Genomic DNA, 14,715 nt, shown 5'->3' on the forward strand with positions numbered 1-14,715 from the left:
ATTGGTAGCCTTCGGCTGTTGTCTGCTCTTTAGTTGGGTTGTTGTCTCTTTGACACATTCCCCATTTCCATTCTCAATTTTATAGTTCACTGATAATGGAGACCTTATAAAAAAACTACCTTAACCAAAAACTTTAACCTTAAGCGGGGCAGACGGTCGGACGAACGGACGCATAGACCGAAAAACATTATGCCAATAAAAGGGGGTATAAAAACAAATACACATGTCCGATGTCAGAATATCTAGACTACATCCTCTAAAGAAAATAATACCTTCCCGTCATCTGCAGGGAATTTTATAAATCCCCTTGATATCACCTGTAAAAATCCCGTCTACGTTCTCTACAAATTTTATAAATCCCCTTGATATCACCTGTAAAAATCCCGTCTACGTTCTCTACAAAATTAACATCGACACCCCTGTAGACAAATAGTCTTTCTAATGACATAAAAAGATCATAATTTTCTACGTTATAAACTTTTCTAGTTATATACAGTTTTTCCTGTTCATTAAGGAAGTTTAGTGATGTCAACTTTGCAGGATCAGGGGATTATTTCATAATGCAAAAAAAGAAATCAGTCTGATGGCTCCTCGAGTATTTATAGTCGTCAAAATAAGATAAATTAAATATATTTGTTATCGGTTTTGACTTACATTTAGGAGACATGTTTTATATCTATCAGCATGTTATGATCATTATCATCTCACATTTGATAACAATGGAAGGTTAATAAACCTTGACTGAAATTGTGTCACGCAATTAGAAAACTTTATGCTGAACAAGCAGATTTTACTTTTCAAAGTTCCAAATGCTTATTTTCATGTTAACAAAAATAAACACAAAAAACAGATCATGTTTCTCGGTAAAAAATAAGAAAACGTTTAACGTATATGCTTCCCTTTGCTGTTTTCATATTGGTGTTTTGTTTATTACATGTGTATTGGTTTGTTCTGGCGTTGTGCTGTTGTCTCGCTGTTTGCTAACATGATTAGCCCCGCTATATATATACTGCATGTTTCAGTCCCAAGTCAGGACTTTTCAAAAAGAGGTTTTCGTTTTGTTGCTGTATTTCATTCGTTGTTTGTAAATATATCAGGCCCTTAGTTTTCTCATTTGATTTTTTTTCACGTTTGTCATTTCGCGGTCTTTTTTGTAACTTGCTATGTGGTATTTTTTTTTTCTCATTGTTGAAAGCCGTTTGGTGACCTATAGTTGCTAACTTCTACAAAATTTGGTCTATTGTGGAGAACATAGTGATTGTCTCATTTGTAATTATACCACATCTTCTTGTTTTTATTTATATTTGTAAAAAAAAATCATATAAAAATCAAGTATATAAAAAGTATATAGGCCTAATGCATTTAAAATTTAAAAGAAGAAAAAAAAATTAAAGAAAAGAAAAGAAATACGGTAGTCGGTAATTTTTCTTCCATGTCGACTGATGTAGAGGAATGCAGATATGCAGTGTGAATAAGAAGTCAATTATATCATATAAAGCAATATAATCTATATCGTTATTTAATTTTTAATACCATTTAAATCTAATACCTTTAAAGCATGACACTTGCAGATTTTTAAAAAAGTAAAACCTGATCTTTTTGAAATGTTAGGTCCATTAGTAATGTTCTTCAACTGATATAAAAATCCTCAATTAAAATGTGATCATTTATGACAAGATTTGTATTCCATACATTTTTGACCTAGATGTAAGATAGTATGTGACCTCAAATGACGTTTACAGGACAAATCCATTGATCTGGTGTACGTGACCTTTTCCTGGTCGATATTGGCTAATAATTAGGTCAAATATTAAGGGATTTCTTTGTTGATGTGTAGCTAAGAGAGTTTTCGGTTGAATTGTGTCAATAATCAACACGCACTCGAAAGAAGAGGTAAGCATACATGAAATTGTTATTATTTTGGTTTGTCATTTTTAGTAAAGGACAATGTATATAATCCTATTACTGTACGTTTTATATCACTATAATATGTATGAATGAATTGATCGATCACCACATTATCGTACACCCCTGACATTAATATTGAATTTCATCCTTTTGTAATGAAAATACATTATTTTAGGTGTGAAATTATTTATCATGTATAACATTGGACCACCATCATCATTTCCTCAATACACACCAAACAAACAAGCTGGAATAGGTTTGAGAGGTATAAAACTAGTATATTTTTTTCTTGTGCTGATTTGAATTTGTGTAAAGTAAAACGGAAGTTGAGTCATAATAATGTTTCAAGAGAAACTGCAAAATCCTAATTGCCTCAGTGGTTGGGAGTGTAGTGTGAGGTGTATCATAGGCAGATCTAGGAGGGACCTAGGGGGAACGGGCCCTCCCTTTCTTGGAAACATTTGGTTGATTATATAGGGCAGTGGCGGATTCAAAAAAGGGGGGGGGGGGTTCCGGGGGTTGGAACCCCCTTTTTTGGCCGATCAATGCATTTGAATGGGGACATATAGTTGGAACCCCCCCCCTTTATCCTGTGTTGGGAACCCCACCTTTTAAAAATGGCTGGATCCGCCCCTGTAGGGAATCACTGAAGCATGACTGGAGCCCCCCCTTTTTTTAGGTCATTCAGCGGGCTCCCCTTATAAAAAGTTCTTGATCCGCCACTGTGTATTAGTTTTCTTTATTAATTTTTGGGGCATATGATGCTCATTCTCCTAAAATTAATTCACTAGATGTATTTAAAAAAAAGTAAAAAAAATAATGGATACACCCATGAGGGCGTTCGAACGATTGGTTGTATTTTATTTACACCACGATATTTTTTAGATGATTAAGGCAAACAAGATCATAGATTTCGAATCTTTCAGCAATGTGGTGTGACTTTATGGTAAAGCATGGTAAATGCAATGTCATGTAACTGTTGGTGTAAATACAGATGTATAAATACAAATGTATCAGGAATTAACCGTGTTGTAATGATCGATCGTCTTCTTTATCGACTAATTTGATTATATTGAGCATGTAAACATGTAGTAGAATAAATAATTAATTATGTTCTTTATAGTTACAAACGCCTCTTTAGTGCGGTGACAGAAGTGTAAAAAGTCGCCTAGATCGCGAGTTTAATCTCCCCAAATAACACACGGCTAAAAATGGTCTTAACTTAAAGACAAATATGTCTTCTTTAGTTTTTGCCCTGTCGTCAGAATTTCGTACGGTCACATTTTTCTAAAAAGTCGTTTTAATGACTAGTAGTATATTGGAGAGTTTCAACCCCGCTTTTTCAAATTGAAAAAATGTGTATGTTTTCTCACATTTAATTGAAATAGTTTTTCCTGAAGCCATTTTTATATGTCAAAATATTCTATTTAGTATTTTATTTTCTTCTAATCTATAAAATTTGCGAAGTTTGGACTGTTTAAAATTGAGGTAATTTTAATTGCAAATTCAGGCACAAACTTTGGTTTCTTCTTCATAGCAGTAATAAAAATTATCCCATGATATTTTAAGCATATAGTATTTCATAAAACTAATAAGTGATAAAATTTTCGGAACCAAAATATGAAAAAAACCTCAAGAAATCAATGGAAAAAGAATGGACTAAAAACTTCAACTTCAACACGGAACTTAATCACTTGCCTTCCGTCACATTTTGTGTATTAGTCAATAATTTGCTCTCAACTGATAGATGGAATTACTACCTTTTTCGCTATTATATACACATATTTTCAATTAAAGTGCACATATATGCCACATACTTTGTTTGTATATGTTTATATTCTATGTTTTTTTGTTACAAAACATCAAATATACTTGTCAGAAAAGTCTTATTGTAAAATCAAAATAATTGACGGATAGTTTCAGTAAATATTCCGTGATATGTGAAGTCCGTTGCAACTTGCTCCAATAAGTCCAAAAGAAAAGAATAAAGTCGTTCAATTTTATGCTGTGCTTAATATGCCAAAAAACAAACTCGACTGGAATTTTGAGTCAATTTAACCATATAGGGAAGTCGATTTTTGTATCTGCATCGAAAAAAAGATTGGATGAGGTGAACATGTTTCATGAAAAGGCACTTGTTTCTGTCAATATGGGTTTACTATCCATACCCGTACGAAAAATCACCCGTACGGATATGGATAGCAAACCCCATATTGACAGAAACAAGTGCCTATGATTTCATGCGATAGCTGTTAATTCGAAGAACTCCGTGCAGGCAGTTTACCATCGTTCATGCTACAAAAGTTACAAAAGTTAACATATTTGTGCCCCCTTTTAGAGCTAGGAAGCTTCTTATCTGATATTTAATGACGACATACAATTATCAGACTGTTGTCCCACAGTTTCGAGTATTTGTATGCGTTCTAGAATGCAGTCGTTCAACTGGAGCGCTTGTACATTTTGTTGCAACAAAACATTTTAGAAATATCAAAAACACTACGCAAATTTGAATCAGATGAGCGTATGAAGAATGTTTTATCCGTGTCAGACAAAGTTAAAATTGAAATAGTTTTTCCGTCCATCTTTTAAACTTCAAGCACTCTGTCATTTTGGTTGCATTACAAATCATTTGCTAAAAACGAGAAAAGACCCCAAAAAAATCCAAACCCGTGGAAGCAGATATCTCAGATCACGATACTGCTTTTACTAATTTTATTTTGGCTATTGACAACGATTTAATGGTCATTCCTCGTGACACCGTTACTTGATAAATACAGATCTACTCTAATTTAAAATATTCTACTTTTAACATGCGTTCTAAACTATTGATTTATATAGAAATTCAGTTGTCAAACAACAAGTTCAAGGCAAATATAACATAATATATAGTAGCAAAATAACTATTTGAGATGCAATATCAGCTGCTAGGCAATTGAAAACTGACCTCAAAATCTCAATGTCAACGGTAATAGACACACATAACGGACAGATATTTCATTCCGCTGCAAGTATACTTAGAAAAGACATCGAAACTCTAAAGAAGAATACCCAACTTCGGATGAATTGTCTCTTCCTTCTTCAATTCAGTCAATGCCTTCGTATTTATTGCAATTCATTTTATAGTTACTCGAAGAAACTGCATACAGCCAAGACTATTCTCAGGAAATGGCACCAGAGAAATTGCGTAAATGCTAAGAAATTGTTAAGTCAATCGTGTGTGTGGCCAATTTTGTTTTACTCTTTTTTATTTAGGATTGGCTTTACAAATGTACCATGAGTTTAATGCCAATGGACGTTATGCTTCTTAAAGTAAAGTGCGACGCTATCTAATGTATTGCAAACCATGAAATTGAGCGAATTCAAGATAGTGTGTTCATCTCGTATAATGTTTCCTCAGCATCTTTACAGACACGCATATGGATGTCATCACACCTTCCTAAACCCCCTTTTAGATCTCTGTTAAATCTTGGATGAATTGATAGGGATGGTTTGAAGCTGGTATTTTTTTTTAGGAACAAATGTCTTCGGACTTCCTACAATACCTTGTCTATACTTGTAAAGAAAAACTCAAAATAACGTGTTTGCTGTGATCAGAACCTTTCATGTGCAGACATGTGGCCATGAGTGAAATGAGTAGAAATATTAAAACATGTCTTGTGACGGTTTATGAAAATGAAGATGATGAAGATAACGGTTGATTTGGTATAAAGCTTGTTGCACTGGTATACCCAGATTAGGGTAGTGTTGGTGCGCCCTTAAAAAAAGTTTAACCTGGCCACATTCTGTATGTGTCAGTTTCAAGTCACGAGATGGTAATGCAGTGTTTGTCGTTTGTTTCTATTTGTTTCTTATTCATTTTGTACATTAATCGGGCCGTTAGATTTTTCGTTTGTTTTACATTATTTGTTTCGGGAATTGAAGACTATGCAGTATGAATTCAATTCTTTACTCATTGTTGAAGCCCGTACGGGACCTATAATTGTAAGTTAATTTATGTCTCATTTGCAATCATATCACATCTTCTTTTTTTTATATGGAATACTTTTGAAGTTTGTGGTACGTTGCAAGGAAAAACGGGGGGATATATAGGTACAAAACCTATAATGTAATAGATTTTAACCAGAGTAAAATACACAACAACAGATAATACTATGGAAGCAGTAATAATTGTGAAAAAAAACCAAAAGCAACGAGTAGTCTTTAAAAAAAAATAAAGTATCCGCAAATTCAATTTGAGGTCATATTTGACTGTAGTGTTCTATTGCTTTGGTTTCATACCTCACCCAATATGATGGTTTAAAAAATAATTTTAAAGTATTGTCCTGCATGACACTTGATGTTTACCTGAATTTGAAATTTGTCATAAGGTTAAGGTGCTCTAAACATTTTATAAGTTGAAAACTTGATTTTTGAAGTTTTGTTTATAAAACGTCGTTTTATGCATTTTTTTGATAACAAAATCTCAATGATTAAGGTTTTTGTATAATAACAAACATTACTAAAGCCAAAACAGTATCATTTGTATTTAGGTAGAGTTTAGAAATGTAAAAAAATGTCAAAATTGAAACCCTCCCAAATTTTCACAGATTTTTACATATGACCTTTGACCTCAATTTTAAAAAAATGTGACCATATCAAGTCTTGACGACAGGCATATTATTATAGTACACGATTTCCTCTTTCCAATGATATATTATATAGGTGTGTGTTCGGTGGGGAGATTAAATTAAAAAAAATCTGCCTTCAGTCACCGCACTACTTGTAATATAGTTACCACAGCAACAAATCAAAAGATCACACTTATTTTTAAACCATTACATATTTGTAATGTAGGACGTTGACACCCCAACTAACTAATTTATACATGTCCAATAAATGTTCATGGCATTTGTTATGTATTTGACTTGGTCATGGTTATTTAACTCTCAATAGTTTCAACGCGTGTTCCCTACGGATAGGTCCTGTTCTATGATGCATTATTACATACTGTTAGATATATAACCGTCGCTCAAATAAGTATATTTAAAACTTTAATGATATGATAATCTATAATAGATTCGATCTTTTCTGACAATTAGAAACCAACAGAGAGAGTTTGACGCAATGATATGAATGTGGTCCTCGAATTAAACATCGAATTACAATAACATTTGATACTTGTAACAGTAACGCCGCCTTTATGCACTTTAGTGAACAATGGATAACAGACCCATAGAACCTCTACTACTAATGTATACAACATGCCAAGAAATCCTCGCTCAAAACTCTGGTGGACCTCCTACGGCTTCCATTAGTAGTTTTAAGATTTTATTTTATTCAAAGAATTAATGTGTGACCTGCATGTACGTGTCGCTAAGAACACGACCATGTACCAAATGGTCAATATTAATCATTCATCTGTGTAATTTGATTTTTGGGAGTTTTTATTAAATTTTAACGTAGGCAATATCTTGGCATGATATTGCTTCTCCGGAAACTATATATTCAATTTCGCAATCAAAACTCCTGGGGGAAAAACACTGAGAAAGATTTTTTGCAATGGTCCGTAGGTGACCTATTGGAAGACATGATTACTGTTCCCACCAAACATAAAAATTATCCTATTTTTAGTGGTAGCCCAATTTTCGTAAAACTTACCTTATTCGCGTATTGTTGGATTTTTTTCTCGTATAGGAATGGCAATAAATATTTGCCACAGGACTTCAATCAAATACTGTCAAATACGTCAAGGTTTTAGGCAATGTTCATCATGTTCCATCCAGCTTGACTTTTAAATTATCGCGCAACCTCTAAAATTACCAATTCACCAAAACGTTGATCATATATGGTTTAAGCTGTTCAAGTAGCTATGATTTCATGTTGTCAAACGTCTTTCAAATAGTCTTAGTCAAGAGCATACAGTTTGTTAAAGGATTTCCACAAAATACATTCATAAAATACATTTTTATATTTAAAAGTTAAAATGGCCATTGTCACAATATTTTTTTTTTTTTTAAAGTTGTTTAATGGTGACATTCATTGTACCAGTTGTTCTATTTGATAGCACTTGTATACAAGTACTGGGTTATGGGAGTTCGACCACCTTTATCGTGGCAATTACGAATTATGCACACTATCTATACCCTATACCTGCTATCACTGGGGGAAAGGGGGGGGGGGGGCGATAAAAGATTTGTATTCCCGATGGGCATTACAATTGTTTTTACTAGATCGTTTGCAGTATGTAGATTTTCATCTGCTGTTCGATTGCAATATTGATACAAATTAAAGGACGTTGCAATCGTGTACAACATACTTCGAACTGTGTTTATACCTATTTGCAGTACCGATAACTGGTAATATGATACGCTCTGTTGATCCGTTTTGAAATTTTTATTATAATCTTCTCGCAGCATCTCGGGGAGATGATTTGAATAAAGATCGAGAGTATTTTTCGATCCTTTTGACCAACTTTTGCCTTTATGACATGGGCTTAAAAAATTAAATAAAAAAAAGTACTTGTCCGGAATTATTGTTGTAATGGCTGCTTATCTGGAACTGGTTTTTGGTGCATTCTGATATGTAACTTGCTGGTCGAGTTAGCGTTATGTTCCAGTTGACCACTTTTTTTAAAAGATTTTAATGCTGGCGGGGGAATGAATGTGTTCCATATCGTTACGTATCGAAAACATTAATTATTCATATAAAGTTTCTGAACTTTATTAGTTACATAGTGTGCTAGTGACCTAATACGGTATATATGGGGTCGGCAAATTTCCATGTAATTTACTGACCCCATATATACCGTATTACGTCACTAGAACACTATGTAACGAATTAATCTTACCGACTATCTTAACGTGTGAAATTTAGACTCTAGATACCTATCAAAACGAGCAAGTCTTCAATACCGTTAGCATTAAGAAACTACTTCATTGGTCCAACAAAAACAGATGCCAACAATAACAACTTGTTAAGTTTAAATATGTTTAATGAATTTATTTCAATCTTCATCATCAATTTCTTCGTCTGTTGAAACTTTTAAAATGTTTTCTCAGTACCGTTTTGTTTTTATAAAGAGACGTAACTAACCGTGTATGAAATAAGCCCGCCTCCCTACTTCTAAGTAACCTAATATGGAATATACACGGTCTCCACGCGGACGCTTTTAACCAATCATATTCCTGGAAATGTATAGGAGGTAAGATAAGTAAACTTACATACAAAATACCTTATACTAATATCAAAGCATCCAATATTTATCCAACAAGACATTCAGGGGTGGGGGGTCGAAAAATTGAGCATAAGTACATAAAAATATGCTGAGGGTTGGTCGTTTTGAACCAAGTTCATGTGATGTTAAAATCAAAGAGTGTATAACAATGTATAAATTTGTCTTATATTTTCAGGTAATCATGTTTTCCTTAGAGAGTTTCTCGAATGTTCTCACAATCATTTGTTTTTGTATGGAAGCATACCACATTGTTGGACATTGTGCTGTCTTGTTTAGAGTGCGACTTTTACCTCGAAAAGACTTAGTACGGATTAGGTATTACTTCTTGATAGATCTTATGACAGTTTTTGTATCATCGTTTGTGGTTCTTGGAAAGTTACAGTGGCTAGCTGTAATTCAGATGTGCCAACATATGTATTATTTCCTATACTGGGAACAGACAGGTCCTGCAAAAAAGGTAATTATATTTATATAGTTATAAGAAGATGTGGTATGAGTGCCAATGAGACAACTCTCCATCCAAGTCACAATTTGTAACAGTAAACCATTATAAGTCAAGTACGGTCTTCAACAAGGAGCCTTGGCTCACACCGAAAGCAAGCTATGAAGGGCCCCAAGTGTAAAACCATTCAAATGGAAAAACAAGAGGTCTAATAAATATAAAAAACGAGAAACAAGAAACCCTTACGAACCACATTAACAAACGACAACTACTGAACTGAACATCAATCAGGCTGCTATTTTCCTCTGCTGAACATCAGGTTAAATCTGTATGCTGGTTTTTATGACACACTTTTCCCTGGAAATAGATAAAATATTCATTTATCAAAGTATTCTTGTTTTTTGGCTTTTGTTCATCTTGATATTAGAACCCTCCAATTGTGTCCTTGCGAAGTAACGTTTACAACAAGATCAAAGTGTCTGAGCATCGATTTTTACTCTATGAAGTCAAACGGTTACCATTCTAGAAGCTAATGATGTTTATGACAGTTTTGACATTGATGCTTACTTATTGTCAGTCGGATTGTGTCGGACACCGCTTTGCTACCATAACCAAATGAAAAGGAAACCAGAGCAACCGATTGATTGATTGGTTGGTTGACTGGTGTTTGCTCTACGATGCATCAGTGCAAAAAGGCTATATATATCTTGGCGATAGAGTTTAACATGGTCTTAATCAGAATAGTTGTCTTGATAAATGATTGGTTGTTTTGAAATTGGTTATGACTATATAAAAACAAATTTATAGAAATGCACACACATACACTTAATTTGTAATAAATATTTTTTTGTCGATGTATGTAAAATATGCTAACTTGTATATAAAATCCTTTGTCACTTTCATTTTTAAAATTTACATCATTAGATCCTGCATTTAAGACAGACAAATCATCGCATGCGTGTGTATATGATTCGATTTTATCAAAACAGAAGTTTAATGGCGATATTTCGTCAAGAGAACTAATGTTGATTGGGAGTACCAGTATGTACTAAACGAATTACAATCTTATATTAATGAGTCAAGGGTACATTTCTTTTATAGATAATTAGTTGGAGTTCGATAGATTGGACCAAGAGTAAGTTCTATAAAGAATGGCATCTTGACTCCATCCTGGGAACAGCGTTCGATGTTGGTGTCCATATTCTAATGGCATTCATGCTTGGCCAGCGCATGACAACAGTTCAAGTTATAATTGGCCTCGTTGTGGTACAGTGTTCATCCTTCACCATCTTAAATGGACCATGGCTAGCCTGGAGTAACCCTTGGGATACCCCAAAATGGATTGAAAAACGGATCAAACCTCTCCAGACCTATTACTCTTCATCACAAGATTGATGAAAATTATATTAATAGTTTAAACATTTAGTTTCATTTTAGAGATTCATTTACTGTTATGAAATGATATAAGAATACGATTTAGCTATGCAAATAATAATGTGCCCATATCAGAACAAAAGTAATAAACCAAGAACAATTATTTCATATATTGTAATAGTGTAGTAGGGGATGGATGATGTTGTATGTCTCTGAAAACCTTAAAACGAACTAAAATAAATGTTCACTTTTGAGCGTAAAATACAAAGTATAATTTTTAATCAATTAAGTATCATTATTCTTACCATGAGTTTATTTAGTTCCATTGACCAACAGATTAATAGTATAGAGGTTCGTCTGTCCATTAATAATTTTCCTATGCCATCGGCCCAGAACGAAACTCTATTACAAACATCTGATAAAATCACGTGATTACAGGTCTCGAAAGCCGACCAAATAACATGGCGTATGTTTCTGTGAAAGTACAAAGCGCAAAGCAGAATTAATGTTCAACCCTGTCACATTCTATACTTGCCTGTCATAAGCCAGGTGTCTGTCATTTAAGTTTTGTCTTTTGGTTTCCGAAAATTAAATGATCGAAAGGACCATCATCTAACTTTTTCTTTTTACATTAAAAAGCTTCAAGGGATCAAGTTTTCCTCTGAAATCCTTTTTGAGTTATGTTACAAAGGACCAATGTTACAAAGGACCAAATAATCTAAAGTTTAAAAGATACAAAACCTTTAAACATACTTTTAAATTTGCACTGTTACAATAAGTTGTTTGTGGTTCTTTTGAAAATTTGTTTGAAATAAGACCCATGCTGACTTTAAATGCAATCACTTCTTGCTTTTCTTGTTGTAGTATTTTATTTGCTGTAAAATTTAACATAAATTGTTTGTTTACCTTCGTTTGATCTGATCAGAAATGTTATTGAAAGATTTTTTTGTATATTTTTGTCAATCCGGTGATTATGGATATGTATTGTTAGTGTTGACGTTTCTAATGTTTCTTTTTGTTACTATTAATTTTATCGTTATAGTTTATGCTTTATTATTTACAATAGATACGAGACATTTTAAAACAGAGTCAGTTTTCTTGTGTTTATAACTCCTTTAAAAGTGACAAAGCTACAGCTATAATCTTAATATATTCTCCAAACTAAATTAAGCCAAGGTTTTGAAATGTTAACATCTACTGCACTTGTCTGTTCATGGACTTGATAGCAAGACAAAAATTTAAGCTTTATGCCTTTCTTAAAAAAAAAATAAACTTATGCATTTCTTCAGAATGTTTTAACTTTATGCCACTCTTCACAATATTGTGATTTTATAACATTCTCAAACTGTTTGACTTAAAGACATTATTCAGAATATTTTTACTTCATGCAATTTTTCCGAAATGTTTTGCCTGTCTTCGGAATATTTAAACTTTTCTATTCATTTATTGAGCAAATTTTATTCATCCATATATACAAACCACTACTATGTTGATGATAAGTTCTACCACTATATTGTGTCTCACCAATTCTACACGTGTGTTTGTGTTGTCTACTTGGATACCTTTAACACTTTAAATTTAATAATATTGTTAAATGAGGAGAGAAAACAAATGTCATAAGTGTTTGAAAATTCATGTTTATTTAGCATTAGCCATTTTGATATTAGTCAAATGTTTTCTGCTGTGGATCACCATATTTTAACACCAAAGTATTATTTATATATTAGCTATTTTAATATCCTATATACTTGTGATACAAATGAAGTTATACATATTGATTATAAAAGAAGGTACATGTTGATCTTATGTGTGTTTTCTCTAGTTGACTTTAAAATATGTTCAGATAAGCATCTTGTAATTTTGATTTTACATTTACACTGCTAGAGAACGTTTGATCATGTTATTGCTTATCCATGACTTACTTACTTCCAAACATTGAATAAATAATATAAGAAAGATATATTTGATTGAAAGGCAATTATTATGTTTATGAGTTATCTTGACGTCTAGTTATATGTTGTAATTTCAATATAATAGAAAGACATTTTAGTAGAGATAATGATGTAGAATATCACAATCAATGCAATTTATTTTGTAGTATGGTCACAAATTTTATTTTTTATTAATTATTGTTGTTTTAATATTTTTATTATCATTTGTCAGAAGAGCTTGTGTTCTGTAATAAAATTAAAGTGCTATTTGAATTATGTCATTTTAATTGTTATGATTGTTACAGTTTCGTTTATTAAAAGAATTTTGCTGTGTTTATTGTACTTGTACTACTTTTGGTAAAGTTTTTTTTCTAGAACAAACAATTCCTTCATAAAATCTTTAATACCTGCTCCCAAATTCACTTTAAGCATTTCACGATAACATGCCATTTATTATTTTATATAATGCTGTATCGTCGGTGTTCGAGGATCCTTTATATCTTAACTGATTAAGTAATATGAGCAAAGTTTCAGTAAATGTAAACAATTCTTAAACAGTCATTACTGCTTTAATTGTTTCATGTGTCTGACACATTTAAAGATCTTTAAAGGCATCAGGCAGTTAAAGCAACATCAGTAATGTTTAAGAAAATTTCTATATCTTTTATATTCCGTGAAGGAAGAAAAAGATGGGCAAAATGCTCGACATTTTCGTAAATTCCTTAATCCCTAACATCAGTAGCTGTGTGCTAAGTTATATTAAGTTATATTAAATTAGAAATTTGTTTTAGGGAATTTGACCAGTAATTATCACTTTAACGATCACAAGATTAAGACACTTGCCTGGTATCGTTTGCCAAACCGATATCAATGGTTGTACATGTTATATTATGCTATGCTGTTGATTTAAAGGGATATATACGCGAGTTTTCGAAAAAAATGTGTATTCGACATAACAAGAAACTATGAACTGGACAACTGTTATCTTAAATATTTTAGTAACCTCTGACTGAACTTTAAAGACCTGTGGTAGTAGATAGGGCTGTTGATTTAAAGACCGAAATGGTAAATCTCGTCATCGTTTGAATTTAATCCTGGTATCTATGATGAGTTTATTTTGAATCACTAAATGAATTATTATATTGATACAACACACTGATATTTATTTTGTATTACTATACAAATCCTTGATGAATGCCTGTAAACCTTTTCATCGATCGTGAAAAAATCATAAACAGAATTCAGATCGACAGAGAAGAATTCGTTAACCCGAAGAAAAAAAAACGTATCCATACTGGCATTTATCAGTCAAGATTGCACCCGTTTGGTCCGAAAAGAAAAAAAAACCATTCTAACATTGATATTGGAATGTGACATACAATAAATGGCCAGACAAACTAAAGTAATGACATAATTATAATTCAATTTTGGTTTATATTTTTCCGTGCTTACGCATCCGTGGCTTGCAAATGATAAGGTTTGGGTGTTTCTGATTAAGGTGAGTCTAGAGTTTATTTTTTCATTTACAGCTAAAACATTGTTTATAAGTGAAGCAAAACATGTTTCTTCGCAATTGCTCACTTCATACGACGATTTGAAAAGGGAGCTAATCGAAATCAACATGGTTAGATCCTTATGAATATCATAAATGATAAACAAAAGTTGAAATGAAACTTACAGATCTTTCATGGTCCGAATTATAAAAAATATCATAGATTTGAAGAATAATTTATTAAATTGTTTGAACACCGAAATCCAGTGTTAACAAGAGGACTTTTCTTAAAGGCTCTACTATCAGCACACACACAATGAGTTAGAAAAATTGAAAGCAGCGAATGTGTAGTATA

At 32.5% G+C, this 14,715-nt stretch overlaps 1 protein-coding gene across 2 annotated transcripts; it reads left to right on the forward strand.

The window, feature by feature from the left end:
- The first annotated feature begins 1,726 nt into the window (after positions 1-1,726).
- LOC143048017 (uncharacterized) lies at positions 1,727-13,201 on the forward strand. Of its 2 annotated transcripts, XR_012969714.1 has the most exons (4): positions 1,727-1,893; positions 9,297-9,578; positions 10,665-11,292; positions 11,541-13,201. XR_012969714.1 is itself a non-coding variant. In XM_076221440.1 (3 exons), exons 2-3 carry the CDS (start codon positions 9,303-9,305, stop codon positions 10,956-10,958), a joined length of 570 nt encoding a protein of 189 aa, XP_076077555.1. In that variant the 5' UTR covers positions 1,727-1,893; positions 9,297-9,302; the 3' UTR covers positions 10,959-13,201. The 2 variants fall into 2 exon arrangements, 1 of the variants encoding a protein (XP_076077555.1); XM_076221440.1 differs by having other exon boundaries at positions 10,665-13,201.
- The last annotated feature ends 1,514 nt before the right edge of the window (positions 13,202-14,715 follow it).

This window comes from Mytilus galloprovincialis, chromosome 10 (genome assembly GCF_965363235.1).
Source record: "Mytilus galloprovincialis chromosome 10, xbMytGall1.hap1.1, whole genome shotgun sequence".
NCBI lineage: Eukaryota > Metazoa > Mollusca > Bivalvia > Mytilida > Mytilidae > Mytilus > Mytilus galloprovincialis.

Bases quoted from the DNA above. Each gene is read 5' to 3' on its own strand.
- LOC143048017 (XM_076221440.1), top strand. From the start codon at position 9,303: ATGTTTTCCTTAGAGAGTTTCTCGAATGTTCTCACAATCATTTGTTTT. The intron at 9,579-10,664 runs GTAATTATATTT...TTTCTTTTATAG, and splicing joins AGACAGGTCCTGCAAAAAAG to ATAATTAGTTGGAGTTCGAT.